The sequence below is a fragment of the Artemia sp. Qi Xiang Cuo genome, chromosome 13, assembly GCF_049724085.1.
Source record: "Artemia sp. Qi Xiang Cuo chromosome 13, ASM4972408v1, whole genome shotgun sequence".
NCBI classification, from domain to species: domain Eukaryota; kingdom Metazoa; phylum Arthropoda; class Branchiopoda; order Anostraca; family Artemiidae; genus Artemia; species Artemia sp. Qi Xiang Cuo.
The window spans coordinates 62,616,671-62,630,782 of record NC_142806.1 but is presented as its reverse complement, the minus strand read 5'-3'; the positions used below and the strand labels follow the sequence as shown (position 1 = coordinate 62,630,782).

The following is a 14,112-nucleotide window of genomic DNA, read 5'->3' as shown; positions in this document are numbered from 1 at the left end:
AAAGGTAAACATATAAATAGAAAGAAGAAAGAAACATATAAGAGAAAGAAAGAAACAGAAAGAATATACAATAGAAAGAAACGGAATAAATAATACCTTGATTATGCAGTACGCTTCGGACTTGATCTCTGATTGGGGCTCATTTTCTTGTTCCCCTGAACTTATACTTTTCATCACAAGCTCATACCTAAAGAAAGAAATAAAAAACCTGGTATTAAACATTTTTCGTTGTAATGACTGTTCTTAGCAAATTGCTACTGTTTCTTAAAGACTGACGGTATAAACAAAATAATCCCTTGATTAAGAAATTAATTTTTAAAAAAATTTCCGCAAAATAAGTTTTTCAAAGAAAAGTAAAGAACTCCATTAAACAAAAAATTAGCAAAACAAATCAAATAATCTACCAAGCGTGAAACTAACACAAATCAGCATCGATGAATAAATGAAACCCAAAACGAACAGAAATCACAATAATTAACTGAGTCAAACTCAAAACGAGCAGAAATTAACATAAGTTGGGCGCAAAACCCCTATGCCTTCCTAAGGCCAGAACAAAATTTCCACTTTACTGAAAAAATATTAATGTTTTTATTTTTATAACTTTAATAAATCAAATAATATAAACATTTTGATTACTAAATATCAGTTTATATATACTAAACTGACAATGCACATTCATTTGTATTTTTTCAGTAAAGTGCAGATTATGTTCTGGCCTTGGGAAGGAATAGGGGTTTTGCGCCCAACTTATGTTAATTTCTGCTTGTTTTGAGTTTGACTCGGTTAATTATTGTAATTTCTGTTCGTTTTGGGTTTCAATTATTCATCGATGCTGATTTGTGGTAGTTTCACGCTTGGTAGATTATTTGATTTTATATTTGCTCTTTTTTTTGTTTAATGGAGTTCTTTACTTTTCTTTGAAAAACCTATTTTGTAGAAAGTTTTCTAAATTAATTTCTGTTCGTTTTATATTGATATAGTCTTTTCAGGGAAAAAGAAAATAATACTTTAAATCTTTTCGTTTTTTAAGACTATAGTTTGGGCTGCAAAATTTTGATTGAATGTGTTATGGAAAATGGTAGGCGTGAGAAGGGCGTTAGTCGCTATCCAATCACTTTCAACTATTAAGAAGACACTAACTCTTTCAATTTCCAATTGAATGAGCCCTTTTGAAGTTTCTACGACAACACTTTCAGTAAAAACTTTATATGCCCCAGGGCATAACTTACAACCCTTGCACTGAGGGCTGTGGGAGGACGGGTTGTCATCCTTAAGGACCTAATTTCCAAAACTTTCAACTACATTGAGTAAAACAGCTATCTAAAAATTTGGATTGGATGTGTTTGGGGAAAAAGTGGACGTGAGAGGGGGGTTAGTTGCCCTCAAATCACTGTCGACTATTAAACTATTGAAATGGTACTATCACTTTGAATTTCAAATCGAATGAGCCCTTTTTCAAGTTTCTACGACAAAGATTTCAATAAAAACCTTATATGCCTCCAGGGGATAACTTGTAATCTTTGCCCTGAGGGCTGTGGGGGAGTGTCCTCCTCAAAATTATATTTTCTATCTGGAAATCAACTACGCTGAACGAAATGGCCATCTCAAAATTTTGATTGGATGTGTTTGGGGGAAGGTGGGGCGTGGGGGGGGGGGGGCTAGTTTCCCTCCAAACACTTTCTAATATTAAAAAGGGCACTAGCCACTCCAATTTCCAATCGAATGAGTCATTTTAGAATTTTATACGACAACTCCTTCGATACGAAGTGCCTGTCGAAGACAAAAAAAGCATTGTGGCCACATCGTTCTTTACTTAGGCAGCGTTAGCGCGCTGCCTATGATCAAAAGCACATAATTTTTTTTTTCATGAACTGTAAACTTTTTAACTAATTTCTACAACAAAAGGAACTGCAATAAAGGGCAATCAGTAAACAAAAGTAACTGAAAATACAAGGAATAGAAGTTTTGAAATACTATTTATTTTATTACAACTGAAAAATGTATTAAATTCAAAGGCTCTTAACAAAAGTTATTAGACAAAAAATAAAACAATAAAAAAATGTCCTCCAAACTTTGTTTGATCGTAATAAAAATTGCATCATCCAGTCTTGGATGCCCTTGGACCTCTCTGCAAGATTTTTTAAGCCCCTAACTACGAAAAGACGAAATTTCTTATTGTTCACAATAGGGTTGCGTGTTTATTTGATTTTCATTGAGATAGATCACAACACATTGTCAATTTTCAAGATCAATACTTTTCATTATATTTGATTACTATTCATCACAACCCTAAGATAAAAAAAAAGGTGGTACTAAATAATTATCATAGTTGGTAGTGTTTTAATAATATTGTCGTAGTAGGATAAACTACTACTACTACTACTACTAACAACTCACCGCAGCACCAAGCCGCCTGAGGCCAACACAGCTACGCACGCTCCTTCTCCACCCCAATCCATACAAAGCCTCCCTTATCACACCTGCCCACAAAGTTCCCATTTCCTTTAAATCTTTCTTTATGACGTCCTCCTACCCAAGACGGAGACGACCTGCTTTTCGTTTAGCCCTAGACAGTTGGCCGAGAAGAACAATTTTCGGTAATCTGTCATCCTTCATCCACAGAGCGTGTCCTAGCCACCTCAACCTGGCCAAGAGCCCCCACACATAATTTCTAAATCGCTAACAGTGAAAATGTGGAATTCCGTTTTTTTACGTCACATTATTTTGAATGTCTATTTGTGTGTGGATGTTTTATTTTCCAAAAGGGGAATCGTATCATGCCAACGGTTATAAACTTTCAAAAGAAGTCTCCTTTGAACTAAATGATGAACTTTACTACCTTTTTTGAATGCAGAAAGTGACTAAAGGGCAGTTGAACCCACTCTTATGCCCTTTTTTGCCCCTACAGCCATATGTAGCCTAATGTCAAAACTTTAAGCTTCATTTTAATTAAAAAGGCCGAAAGGTAAAAACAATGTGGTTCTTTGAAGATAATGTTACCCTTGCAGCCCCAGGGCATGGACTAAATTTATGAGAAATTGCATGTTACATATAGAAAGATAAATAGAAATATTCGAAGGGGCAGGCTGGTTTTACAATGTTTAGTTTTGTATATTATGAAAGTTTTGATGAAGAAATATTCTATGTTTTTCTCTAATGACACTCTGGGGTAAGGACCCCAACTTATGCACAGAACCAATTTCGGAGGAAAATTTTATCAGTTAACTATATTAGAAATGACAAAACCTTGTTTGAACGCCGACTGCACAGAAATAATATCCGAAATTATTTTAGGATTCTAAGAAGCTTCCTTTTCCTATGCAAATCAACAAGTTCTGCATTGCCAATTTATAAAAAAAGCCCTAATTATATTAGAAAAAAACTACGGCCAAATTATATGAGTGTCATGGACAAGCTACTCGTTGTACCCTTCCGTCTACCAATCTTAGTCCACAAATTGATTAGTAAGAGGTTCCATTAAAACGCTCCGTTTCAAACCCAGAGAGGGTGGAACCTATACCAGGACACTCAGTCCTAATGCTAAAGAAGTGTTTGGATTCTGTTAACCACCCAAAAAATGTAATTGCCTTTGGGATTCCTCGGGGTTTCTGAGCTAACCTTTCGACAAGGCGTATTCTAGCTGGTTATAATTCACGGAAATAATCTTCAGACCAAACTGAACTTCCATAGACGAACTTTGGGATGCCTGAGAACTATCCAAATGGACATGTTGATGGTAGCCCATTGCAATATTCTCAGAACTAAATATGACGGTCTCGGAACTAATATGGCTAGTTTCTACATTTAGTTAACTCCGTAAAACCATCTATTATGTGCATTACCAAGACCAATCAGCATTTGTGATACAGAGCAGCAAGGCTTAGCTCTGGAACCTCTCCGTAAATAAATCTTATACCTAAGCCAGATAGTGTTTGAAAGAGCAAGGGCTCATGTAGGCATATTCGCTTCCTCTCCTGCCTTGCAAAAGTCTCTGAAATTGTTCTCAGTAATACACTTTATTGGTAACTGAAGTCCTATGACTTTTTAAGACAATTACCTAATTGAATTCCGTTGGAAAAGTTCAACGCTTGACTGCCAAGTGGCCTAGCACCAGGAGTGGCTCGAATTTCTAACACAAGAATACAACATCAGGCTACTATTATGTTACGTTGCTAAGATTTTAGAAGGAATATGGCCACGCGGCCTACTGAAGAAACTCTACACGTGTGATGTCCGTGGATTTCTGTTAAAAGTGATCAAGAGCTTTCCTTCTAATTATTCGCTATAGGTTGTTCTCGACGAGTTCAATACCCAATAAAAGCAGACGTGTCCCAAGGTAGCGTCTTAGGTCCCATATTCTTTCTTATTTACATTATTAAGACGGGAGATAACTATTCAAGCCATCTGTATCACTTTGCTGACGACACCAGGAGACGCGTAGCCATTCTAAAACATAAAGACCCTGCTTAAAACTCCCTACCAACACAATCAAACCTTTTGAAAATTAAAAAGGGCTCCGATACAAGGATGGTAATATGCAATGCATCAAAAACAAATGAGCTGCTGGTCTCCGAATCAAAGCACCACGCGTAAACCACAGCTTCATCTTCAAGAATTAAATTATAATGAGAGTTGATGAACTTAACCTTCTACAAATCTACTTCTCCACAGTCCTTTCTTTGAAAAACCACCTCGATTGGGTGAGAACCCACTGCACCAGAAACCTGGGTATCAGTTTTTGCTGCAAAAACTTTCTACCGCTTAGACAGAAACGGCAAGACAAACACGAAGCCACATAGTTCAGACCAGCTATCTTAAGGTTGACTCGCCAAGAATAGAGCCCTTGAAAAACAGCTGTGTTTGACGTTAAAGTTCCATTAGAACGCTCTACCAGGGCTCGTTTGCCTTGAAAGTTTTTTTTCTGTTGAATCCTTCAAATGAAGATTAGACAGTCATTTGAAACCTTGTGATCAAGTCATTTAAAAAACCAACTGTGCTTTGACGGACGTTTTGAACTGAACATTGAGAAGGGATGCAGCTCAGCATGAATTGCTGAGCTGCAATTCATGGTTTGCAGCATGCTTTGCATTCATTCTTTTCAGCATGAAAAGAGATATGCTCATCTCTTTTCTATACTTCCCCCTGAAGAAACTGTGATCACAGGGGCTACTCAAAGTTAATTAACAGTCGTAGAATATTACACGACATCTCTATCGAACGGGAAATATTAGTTTTAGTGTCCTCTTGTGAGTTGAATGTGACTGTGAGTGGGGAAACAAGACCCCTTCTTTCCCTTTTTGCCAAGGATCCAATTACAAAAAAATACAATGTAAAATTAACGGCAAAAATATCTGTTCCTGTGAGTAAGATTGAAACTTAAGAAGGTTATAATTATGGAGACAAAATCTTCAAAACATCCTAAGGTAATTTATTTGCATGTCTTTTAATCTTAGAAAAACTTAGAAAAACTTTGAGAGTCAATTGGATAAATAAATGTAATTACCAATTTTTGCATTCAATCATGCCTTCAGTTATTTACTAGTTAAACGTGAGTGTGAAGAGCGGGAGCGTAAGGGGCATTTCAAATTTTACTGTCATTCATTACTTTCCTGTGAAAAAAAAATTTTTTTTGTTGTTTAATTTCATAAAGACTCGCGATAATGTTTAAATAAACTATTATCGTATTTTATCGATGATCTCCACTTTTAAACGCTTTGAATGCGTATTTCAAAATGCAACTAGGAGATATGCAATCATGAAAAACTTCTGCGACTAAACACACTTTCCTTTTCTCACTGTCAGTTAAAAACGTCCAATAAGATATTCGCTTGTTATCAAAATGGAAATAAACGTTAAACCTGTCAAAGGATGTTACTGAAATATCACAGTAAATAAAAGAAAAAAATGTACAGTCAAAATTTTAATTCGAAATTATTTATTATAGTCATGGACTTTCTTTTATCTTATTAATAATTTTTTTTTAATCAAAATTTGTGGATGACTTATGGAAAACAAACCCGTTCTTAGAGTTATATATTCCGTTTCAGCATTTTCAGAGTGGGATTTTGTCTTCTTCTTGCCAGTGAATGATCGCAAAATTCTGAAAATTTCGCTGCAATTGTTAACAAAACACAATTTTTTTGGGTTGGACCATTAATCATTTATCTTATTTATCATAGGAACGTCCTAAAACAGTATATAATTTTCTACGCTGCAAAGGATTCCCCCAATCAGATAGCTGACGGTATTATTTGTGTATTGGAAACTGAAATTACGGATGGCTAGTAAAAGCTGCTTCAGTTGAATTACACACTAAGCAGCTAAGGTTTTCAGAACTCATAAAACCTTTTAAGAAGACTTGTATACTTTTTCTCAAAAATGGTCAGCGTAATATTGAATTGTGTGCTCAACTCTGTAGTGCCACGCTAAAAAATTCACAGATGTTCTATTCAACAAAGGGTTTTTCATTTCTGCAGGTGATGTGAGTAAAAGGTGAGCTTGGACGAAATACCCCGTACAAAGCCCTCTAACTCAAAAGGTATCAATTCAGACACTTCCATCATTCTATTAGATTTAACCTATATATGAAGTGTGATTGCAAGTCTGGGTCCTAGAGGTCATTCTCTGAATGGTCTCAGAATGATGCTGATTGTAACATGTTTAGAAACATGAGTCCCATGTGGCTCAAGAGCCCAACCTCGGGTACTCAAGGTGCACATATCACTGAATTGTGACATGATGTGTGACTATAATAAATTGAAAGAGGTGTATTGGAGCGGAAATAGGGTTTGAAACTGGAACCTTTAATCGTAGAATGTTTACTAACTGTTACACGTGTCTGATCTTGACAAAGTGTTATTTTTCTATCTTTCTACAAAACCGATCTATTAAGCAAAGCTTTTCAAATTAATTAAAAATCAAGTATTTTGCAATAGGCATCAAGACATGCCTAATTGTAGAAAAAGCCAAGACAGATAATCCGAGTAATTGTCTTAGCAAATGTCTTAGCAAACTTATAAGCCCCTTCAATGTTTGCACAGGTCACTTTACTTTTGAGTATGAATTCAGTGACTTTTCAAATAATTTGATTAACTTAGCCCTGCTGCAATTCTTTTCGAAGCTATTCGGAGTCATGAGGGTAAAAATCGTGCAGAGAAGGTGATCCTTTTTTCTTACAAGTTCTCTCTCTTAAGAAGGACTTTCGAATTATTTTTATTCGTTTTCAACGCTTCTACCCTCATTGCTGATTCTTTTATTCTGAAAATCGAAATCATATCTTTTAGTGTCCATGCTAATGAAATATTCCTTTTCATTAAGGATGATATGTGTCGCATTGCAACAGATTGGTTGTAAGGCAATTGACTTTCAAATTTTACGCAAGGGGTAGATACGCTGGATATTAATTTATAAATGATTTAGATCCAAAAAGCAGTGGAGTAAGGACTCGTTCTGTTGTCCTTGTCCCCAAGTATGGTAGTGACCTGATTTAGGGTACTAAGCTCACTACTCACAAGAACTCCGAAGTCCAAAACCCTTGTTAGCAGATAAATAAATCATATGCAAACTTACCTGGCAATGAGTTTTTTTGTTTGAGAGATCTTTAAATTCGCAAGGTTTCGAAATTTTGACAGTTCTTCCTTTACAACTTTGATTTCACATTTTAGCCGCTTCTCTTCATTTTTAAGCTCTGTGGATCGTTTTTCAATGATCTACAAAGTAAGTAAAATATTTTTTTTCTAGTAATAACATAATTAAGCATAGCCGTGTGAGTTTCTCCTTTATTTTAGCAAACATTGCACAGATAATTTCGGAGACCACACTGCCTTTCCATGACGATAAATAAAAGTTCAAATAGGGATAAAATCCTTTTAATAGACAGTGTTTTTTATAACAGTGATAGAAATTCACAAAAATACCCTATATTTCGGTCACATATGCAGTGACCGTCATCATTGGTAAAACTGTTTTACCACTTATGACGGTCACTGTATATGTGACCGAAATATCTGGTATTTTTGTGAACTTCTATCACTGTTATAAAAAACACTGTCTTTTAAAAGGATTTTATCCCTATTTGAACTTTTATTTAACATTGCACATTATTAGTTTTCAATATTCCTAATACTCTGACAAACAAATAATATTTCAATAGGGACAAATCATTTTATGACAGTGATACATCAACAGAAATCTCTGAATATTTCGGTTACATATACGGTGGTCGTCATCAGCAGATAAATTCTATCTGCTGAGTTTATCTGCTGATGCGGAGTATAAACAGATATTTTATTGTTGTTTCACTGTCAAATAAAATCATTTGTCCCTATTAAACTGTCATTTGCAGGTAATGGAAAGGCAGGGTAAGCATAGGAGATATCTGATACGCTAAACAAAAGTGATAGCACACTTGGCATTTCACCAGCCTTTATTGCTCACCATAAACTGCCAGAAGAAATCATTTTTTAGATAAAGCGTAAATTAAAATCAAAGAAAGAATTAAAAGGACTAGAAAAAGGGCAAAATTATTAATATGAAACGTAAAACCTATTAACCATTAACTATTGAAATAAGTAAGTAATGCTGATACGCTATACAAAAGTGATAGACCACTTAGCATTTCACCAGCCTTTATTGCTCACCATAAACTGCCAGAAGAAATCAATTTTTAGATAAAGAGTAAATTAAAATCAAAGAAAGACTTAAAAGGACTAGAAAAAGGGCAAAATTATTAATATGAAACGTAAAACCTATTAACCATTAACTATTGAAAGAAGGACATGTCCAGATTGAATATTTCTTCTCTATTTATTATCACACCAGTACAATATTTTTCTTTTGTGCCATTTCACTAAAACTTCCGAGATCTGCAGGTATTTTTATATGGCCTCCCCTTCGCACCTCCTTAATTTATATTTTAATACTTTCTCAACTTTCTTTGTGTTTCAATTATTTTCATATGATCTATCACTCAAATAATTCTAGTACAAACCTCTTACTCTGTATTAAAAATAAAAAATTTTTGCTAATATTTCTAGCTGCGTATCTAGCTTTCTTCTCTAAGAAAGCACCAGCGACTTAAAAAACTACTTTCCTAAAATTCTTCCATCGATCTTCTACATTGTCAAATTTTAGACTTTCTAGTTTTGTATTCAACTGCTCCTAGAAAGTTCCTCTTAAATACTAATCCTGGAGTCTACCAATATCATAGCTTCCCGGAAATTAGCTACCGTTCCTAAATTTCAGCTTTATATTAACCTTAAATGCTACTAGATGGTGGTCTTTGCTTTACTTGTAACAACAATTGCGGCACTCCCTTATACCCCAGTACCTTGAACCTATCCTGTCAGTCTTCTGTTTCATAGGCAGCGCGATAGCACTGCCTAAGTAAAGAACGATGTGGGCACAATGTATTATTTATTTTTCTGTTTATCGAAGGCGTTGTTGTAGAAACTTCAAAAAGGGCTCATTCGATTGGAAATTGGAGTGGCTAGTGCCCTTTTTAATAGTCGAAAGTGATTGGAGGGCAACTAGCCCCCCCTCACGCCCATCATTCCCCCAAACACATCCAATCAAAATTTTGAGATAGTCATTTTGTTCAGCGTAGTTGATGTTTCCAGATAGAAAATATGTTTTTTGAGGAGGACACTCCCCCACAACCCTCACGGCAAGGGTTTTAAGTTATACCCTGGGGTATATAAGAACGATGTTGGCACAATGTATCATTTATTATGTTTTTCCTTTAGAGCAGGGCACTTTGTATCGAAGAAGTTGTCGTAGAAACTTCGAAAAGGGCTCATTCAACTGGAAATTTGAGTGGCGTTTGCGCTTTTGTATAGTCGAAAGTGATTGGAAGACAACTAACACCCCTTCCACGCCCACCATTTACCGAAACCCATCCAATCAAAACTTTGAGATATCCATTTTGTTCAGCGTAGTTGATTTCCAGATAAAATTATGTTTTTGAGGAGGAATATCCCCCACAACCTTCAGGGCAAGGGCTGTAAGTTATGCCCTGGGGGCATATAAGGTTTCTATAGAAGGTGTTGTCGTAGAGACTTCAAAAAAGGCTCATTCGATTTGAAATTCAAAGGGCTAGTGCCCTTTTTAATAGTCGAAGGTGATCGGAGGGCAACTAGCCCCCCCCCGCCCATCATTCCCCCAAACACATCCACTCAAAATTTTTAGATAACCATTTTGTTCAACGTAGTTGATTTCCACGAGAAAATTATTTTTTGGAGAAGGACACTCCCCCACAGCCTTCAGGGCAAGGGTTATAAATTATGCCCTTGGGGCATATAATGTTTTTTATAGAAGGCGTTGTCGTAGAAACTTCAAAAAAGTCTCATTCGATTGTAAATTCAAAGGGCTAGTGCCCTTTTTATTGTCGAAAGTGATTGGAGGGCAACTGACCCCCCTCTCACGCCCACAATTTCCCCAAACACATCCAATCAAAATTTTGAGATAGCCATTTTATTCAACGTAGTTTTAAGTTCTGTAAATTAGGTCTTTGAGGATGACAACCCCCTCACAGCCCTCAGGGCAAGGGTTGTAAGTTATACCCTATTGGGTACATATAAGGTTTTTATAGAACGCGTTGTAGCAGAAACTTCAAAAAGGGCTCGTTCGATTAGAAATTGAAATGGCTAGTGCCCTTTTTAATAGTCGAAAGTAATTGGAAGGCAGCTAACACCCACCATTTCCACCATGAAAAAAATATAAATGAAAAAAAATATAAATGTTTTTACTTTTACAACTTTAATAAATCAAATAATATTAACATTTTGATTACTAAATATCAGTATATGTATGTTAAACTGACAATGCACATTCATTTGTATTTTTTCACTAAAGTGCAAATTTTGTTCTGGCCTTGGGGAGGCATAGGGGTTTTGCGCCCAACTTATGTTAATTTCTGCTCGTTTTGAGTTTAACTCGGTTATTTATTGTAATTTCTGTTCGTTTTGGGTTTCATTTATTTGCCGATGCTGATTTGTGGTAGTTTCACGCTTGGTAGATTATTTTATTTTATTTTTGTTCATTTTTTGTTTAGTGGACTTCTTTACCTTTCTTTGAAAAACTAATTTTGAAGAAAAAGTTTTTTTTAATTAATACAATAACAAAGTCAATACGGTTAGCTGTATTACCATCATGTGAATACCATGTTAACTTATGGGTTATTTTATGAACATATGCTTTATTGGTTATAAGTATTTTGTTATACCTGCAGAATTCTAGCAGTCTGTAAGCACTACTATTTTCTTTTCCTATACCTAATTTACTTAGGCTAGGATACCATTTATCCCTATTTCTACCAACCAGAGCATTAAGATCCCCTAATAAAAAAATATATCTCTAACTGGGACCCTGTCTATTTGTCCTTGCAGTTGTAAGTAAAATTCATCTGAGTCAAAACTATTTGTATTAGTCAGTTATAAAAGGGCATATACTATTATGCCTGATACCCTGCACATTTTAGTTATAAAATGAGCAAATAGTTTTCTATCAATATTACTTTTCCAACCTAAACAAGACTTATCAGATACTTTATTCATCATGAGCCCTACTCCTTGCCTATGCAACCCATCCTTCCTGTCTGAGCAAACGTACTCTATAAAACCTAATTCAATGTTTCCTACCCCTCGGATATGAGTCTCTGAAACTCCTGAAGTCTATTTTGAAGTGTCTGAATTCGTAAGTCAAAATTTCGATAAGATAGTTGTTTTTCTGACGCTGTAACATTCCAAGCTGGAATTTTCACATTCTTTCAATAATTGAAATTTTTATGGCCTCAGGAAAAGCAAGTGTCCCAGAACCAGTACTGGACAGGGACTAACACAGCTTCTCAAATCTACACATAGTACTTAAGCCTAGAACCGGACAGCAAGAAGTCTCTGGGATCTCCAGTATGAACAACCTCCAGTATGAAGGCTTTGGGCAATCCTGGGCCCATCTTGGCCACAACACGATCCTCCATACTTGGCACTCCCCTTCTATCAGCGAGACTTGAAATACTGCACAAGCAACCTCAAGCCTATTATTTTCGAACTCGTTAGATATTATGCCACTGCGGTGAGGCAAAGGTTCTAAGGCCTATTGCGTTATTTACATCTAATTAAAACAATAGTATCTTGTGATCGAGTTCAACATTCCTCCCAAAATTTTCCTAAAGATTCAAGCTGATATCGGAAATAGATTTGAAGATATTGCACACATTTTAACTAGCTGTAATTACATAGCATCTTTTGATTTACCTCAGACCTCCTTAAAATTTTCAATTAAATAGCATTAGCTTTAATATTCCCTGAAATTTTCAACTTAATAACCTTAGCCATTTGTGAAACATTCCGGATAAGCAAATCTGACAACCTGGATGCACTGTACGATTTTGAAAAGCAGATGCATTTAAACTCTTTTTAATAAGCCAAATAGTTCTAGTTATTGTAGTAGAAGTTAAAGTAGTATATGCAGTCATTGTCGCAATCACACTAGTAGTAGCGGTGCTAATAATAGTAGTCATAGTCGCAAGTAGCAACAGCTGCAGTCAGGAGTTGTCATCTTTATAGTCACAAATTGTCGCAGTCATAATCACAATTAGTCACAGTCGCTGTTGGAAGTAGTCACAGGCGCAATTAGCCGCAGTAGCAGTCAGTTTGCATTCGTGTCTGCAGCCGCAAGTAATTTCAGTCACAGTCATGTGCTGTTAGAGTCTGAAGCAGTTACGGTTGCAAGTATTCTCAATTTTAAATAGTTGCAGCCGCAAGTCACAAGTAGTCGTAGTTAAAGTCCAATTAGTAATAGAAACAGTGGTCTTGAAAATTTCACGTTAATACCCTCAGCCAATCCTAAGATATTGCAGTTTTGCCCCTTTGATAACCTGGATGCACATAGTTTCTTTTGATTTAGTTTTATATCCCCTGAGATTCTCTGAAATTTCACCTCAATACTCTAAGCTTTTTCAGACACACTCATGATCAAAAATCCTCTCCCAACGGTCTCAATGATAAATCATGTGTGTAAACAATGGGCACATTGCTTAATTTACAACCCTTTATCTGGTGGCGGTGGAGGGCATGGTATCCCAAAAGTCATAGTTATTAGACCTTTTGACTATTTTGAACGAAGTGACTTTTTCATAATTTTGATCAGTGTTGAGGGCAGTGGGTCTAAGAAGGACAAGGGGGCCCTTTGTCATCCAATCACTGTTCAACATGCCATAAAATTTCAACTGAATATCCTCAACCGTTCCTGAGAAATTACTGATGTGCTCTTTCGTCAACTAGCATATCCGTAGTGGGTTTTGACTTCGTTCAATATCCCCCTTGAAAATCTTCTCAAAGTCACCGCAAGTAAAAGTCGTAACATTTACAAGAAGTTACAGTCACAGTCACGATCAGTGGTAGTAAAAAGTAGTCGGAGTAATAAATAGTCCTTTTCAAAGTTGCAAGTAGTCATTGTCACAGTTGCAGCCACAGTGGTAGTAGTAGTACTAGTAGTAGCAGTCGTAGTGGTAATGTTAGTAGTAGTAGTAGTAGTAGAGATTTTTGCCCTTAAAGCTTCAAGTTAATAAGCTATTAAGTAGACAAAGTACCAAGTGGTTGCAAGTTGTCGCAGTCGCAAGAAGTCGAAGTTACAGCCACACAAGTAGGAGCAATAGCAGTTCTGAAAGTTTCAAGTTTATACCCTTAGTCGTCCTTAAGACATTGTAGATAGACCCTGTTTCCAGTCTGGATGTACATAGTGTCTTTTGATTTACTTCAGTACCCTCCTCACCATTCCCTGAATTTTCTTCTTAATACCTTTAATTCTTTGGATACACCCAGGATCAAACACTCTCCGTTTCCAACTGATGAATTCTGTATGTAAATTAAATATAAAAACAAGTTTTTTTTTAACTGAGAGTAAGGTGCGATATTAAAACTTAAAACAAACAGAAATTATTCTGTATATGAAACGGGCTGTCCCCTCCTCAACGCCTCGCTCTTTACGCTAAAGTTTTTTATTGTTTTAAATAAAAGAGTTGTGAGAAAGAGTTAGAAAGAGAAAAAGTAAATTGAAAGCTCTTTCTTAAATGACCATACACGTTGGGCCAGAGGAAAGTCTAGTTTTCTGCCA

At 35.9% G+C, this 14,112-nt stretch overlaps 1 protein-coding gene across 1 annotated transcript in view; it reads right to left on the bottom strand.

Moving 5' to 3' along the window:
* The window catches only part of LOC148945529 (coiled-coil domain-containing protein 39-like), a 107,237-nt gene that overhangs the window by 80,062 nt on the left and 13,063 nt on the right, over positions 1–14,112 (bottom strand). Inside the window, exons 4-5 of the mRNA XM_089099258.1 lie at positions 7,570–7,709; positions 97–187 (exon numbers count right to left, since the gene is read on the bottom strand). Coding sequence (XP_088955384.1) covers positions 97–187; positions 7,570–7,709 — 231 coding nt within the window. The remainder of the gene's footprint in view (positions 1–96; positions 188–7,569; positions 7,710–14,112) is intronic.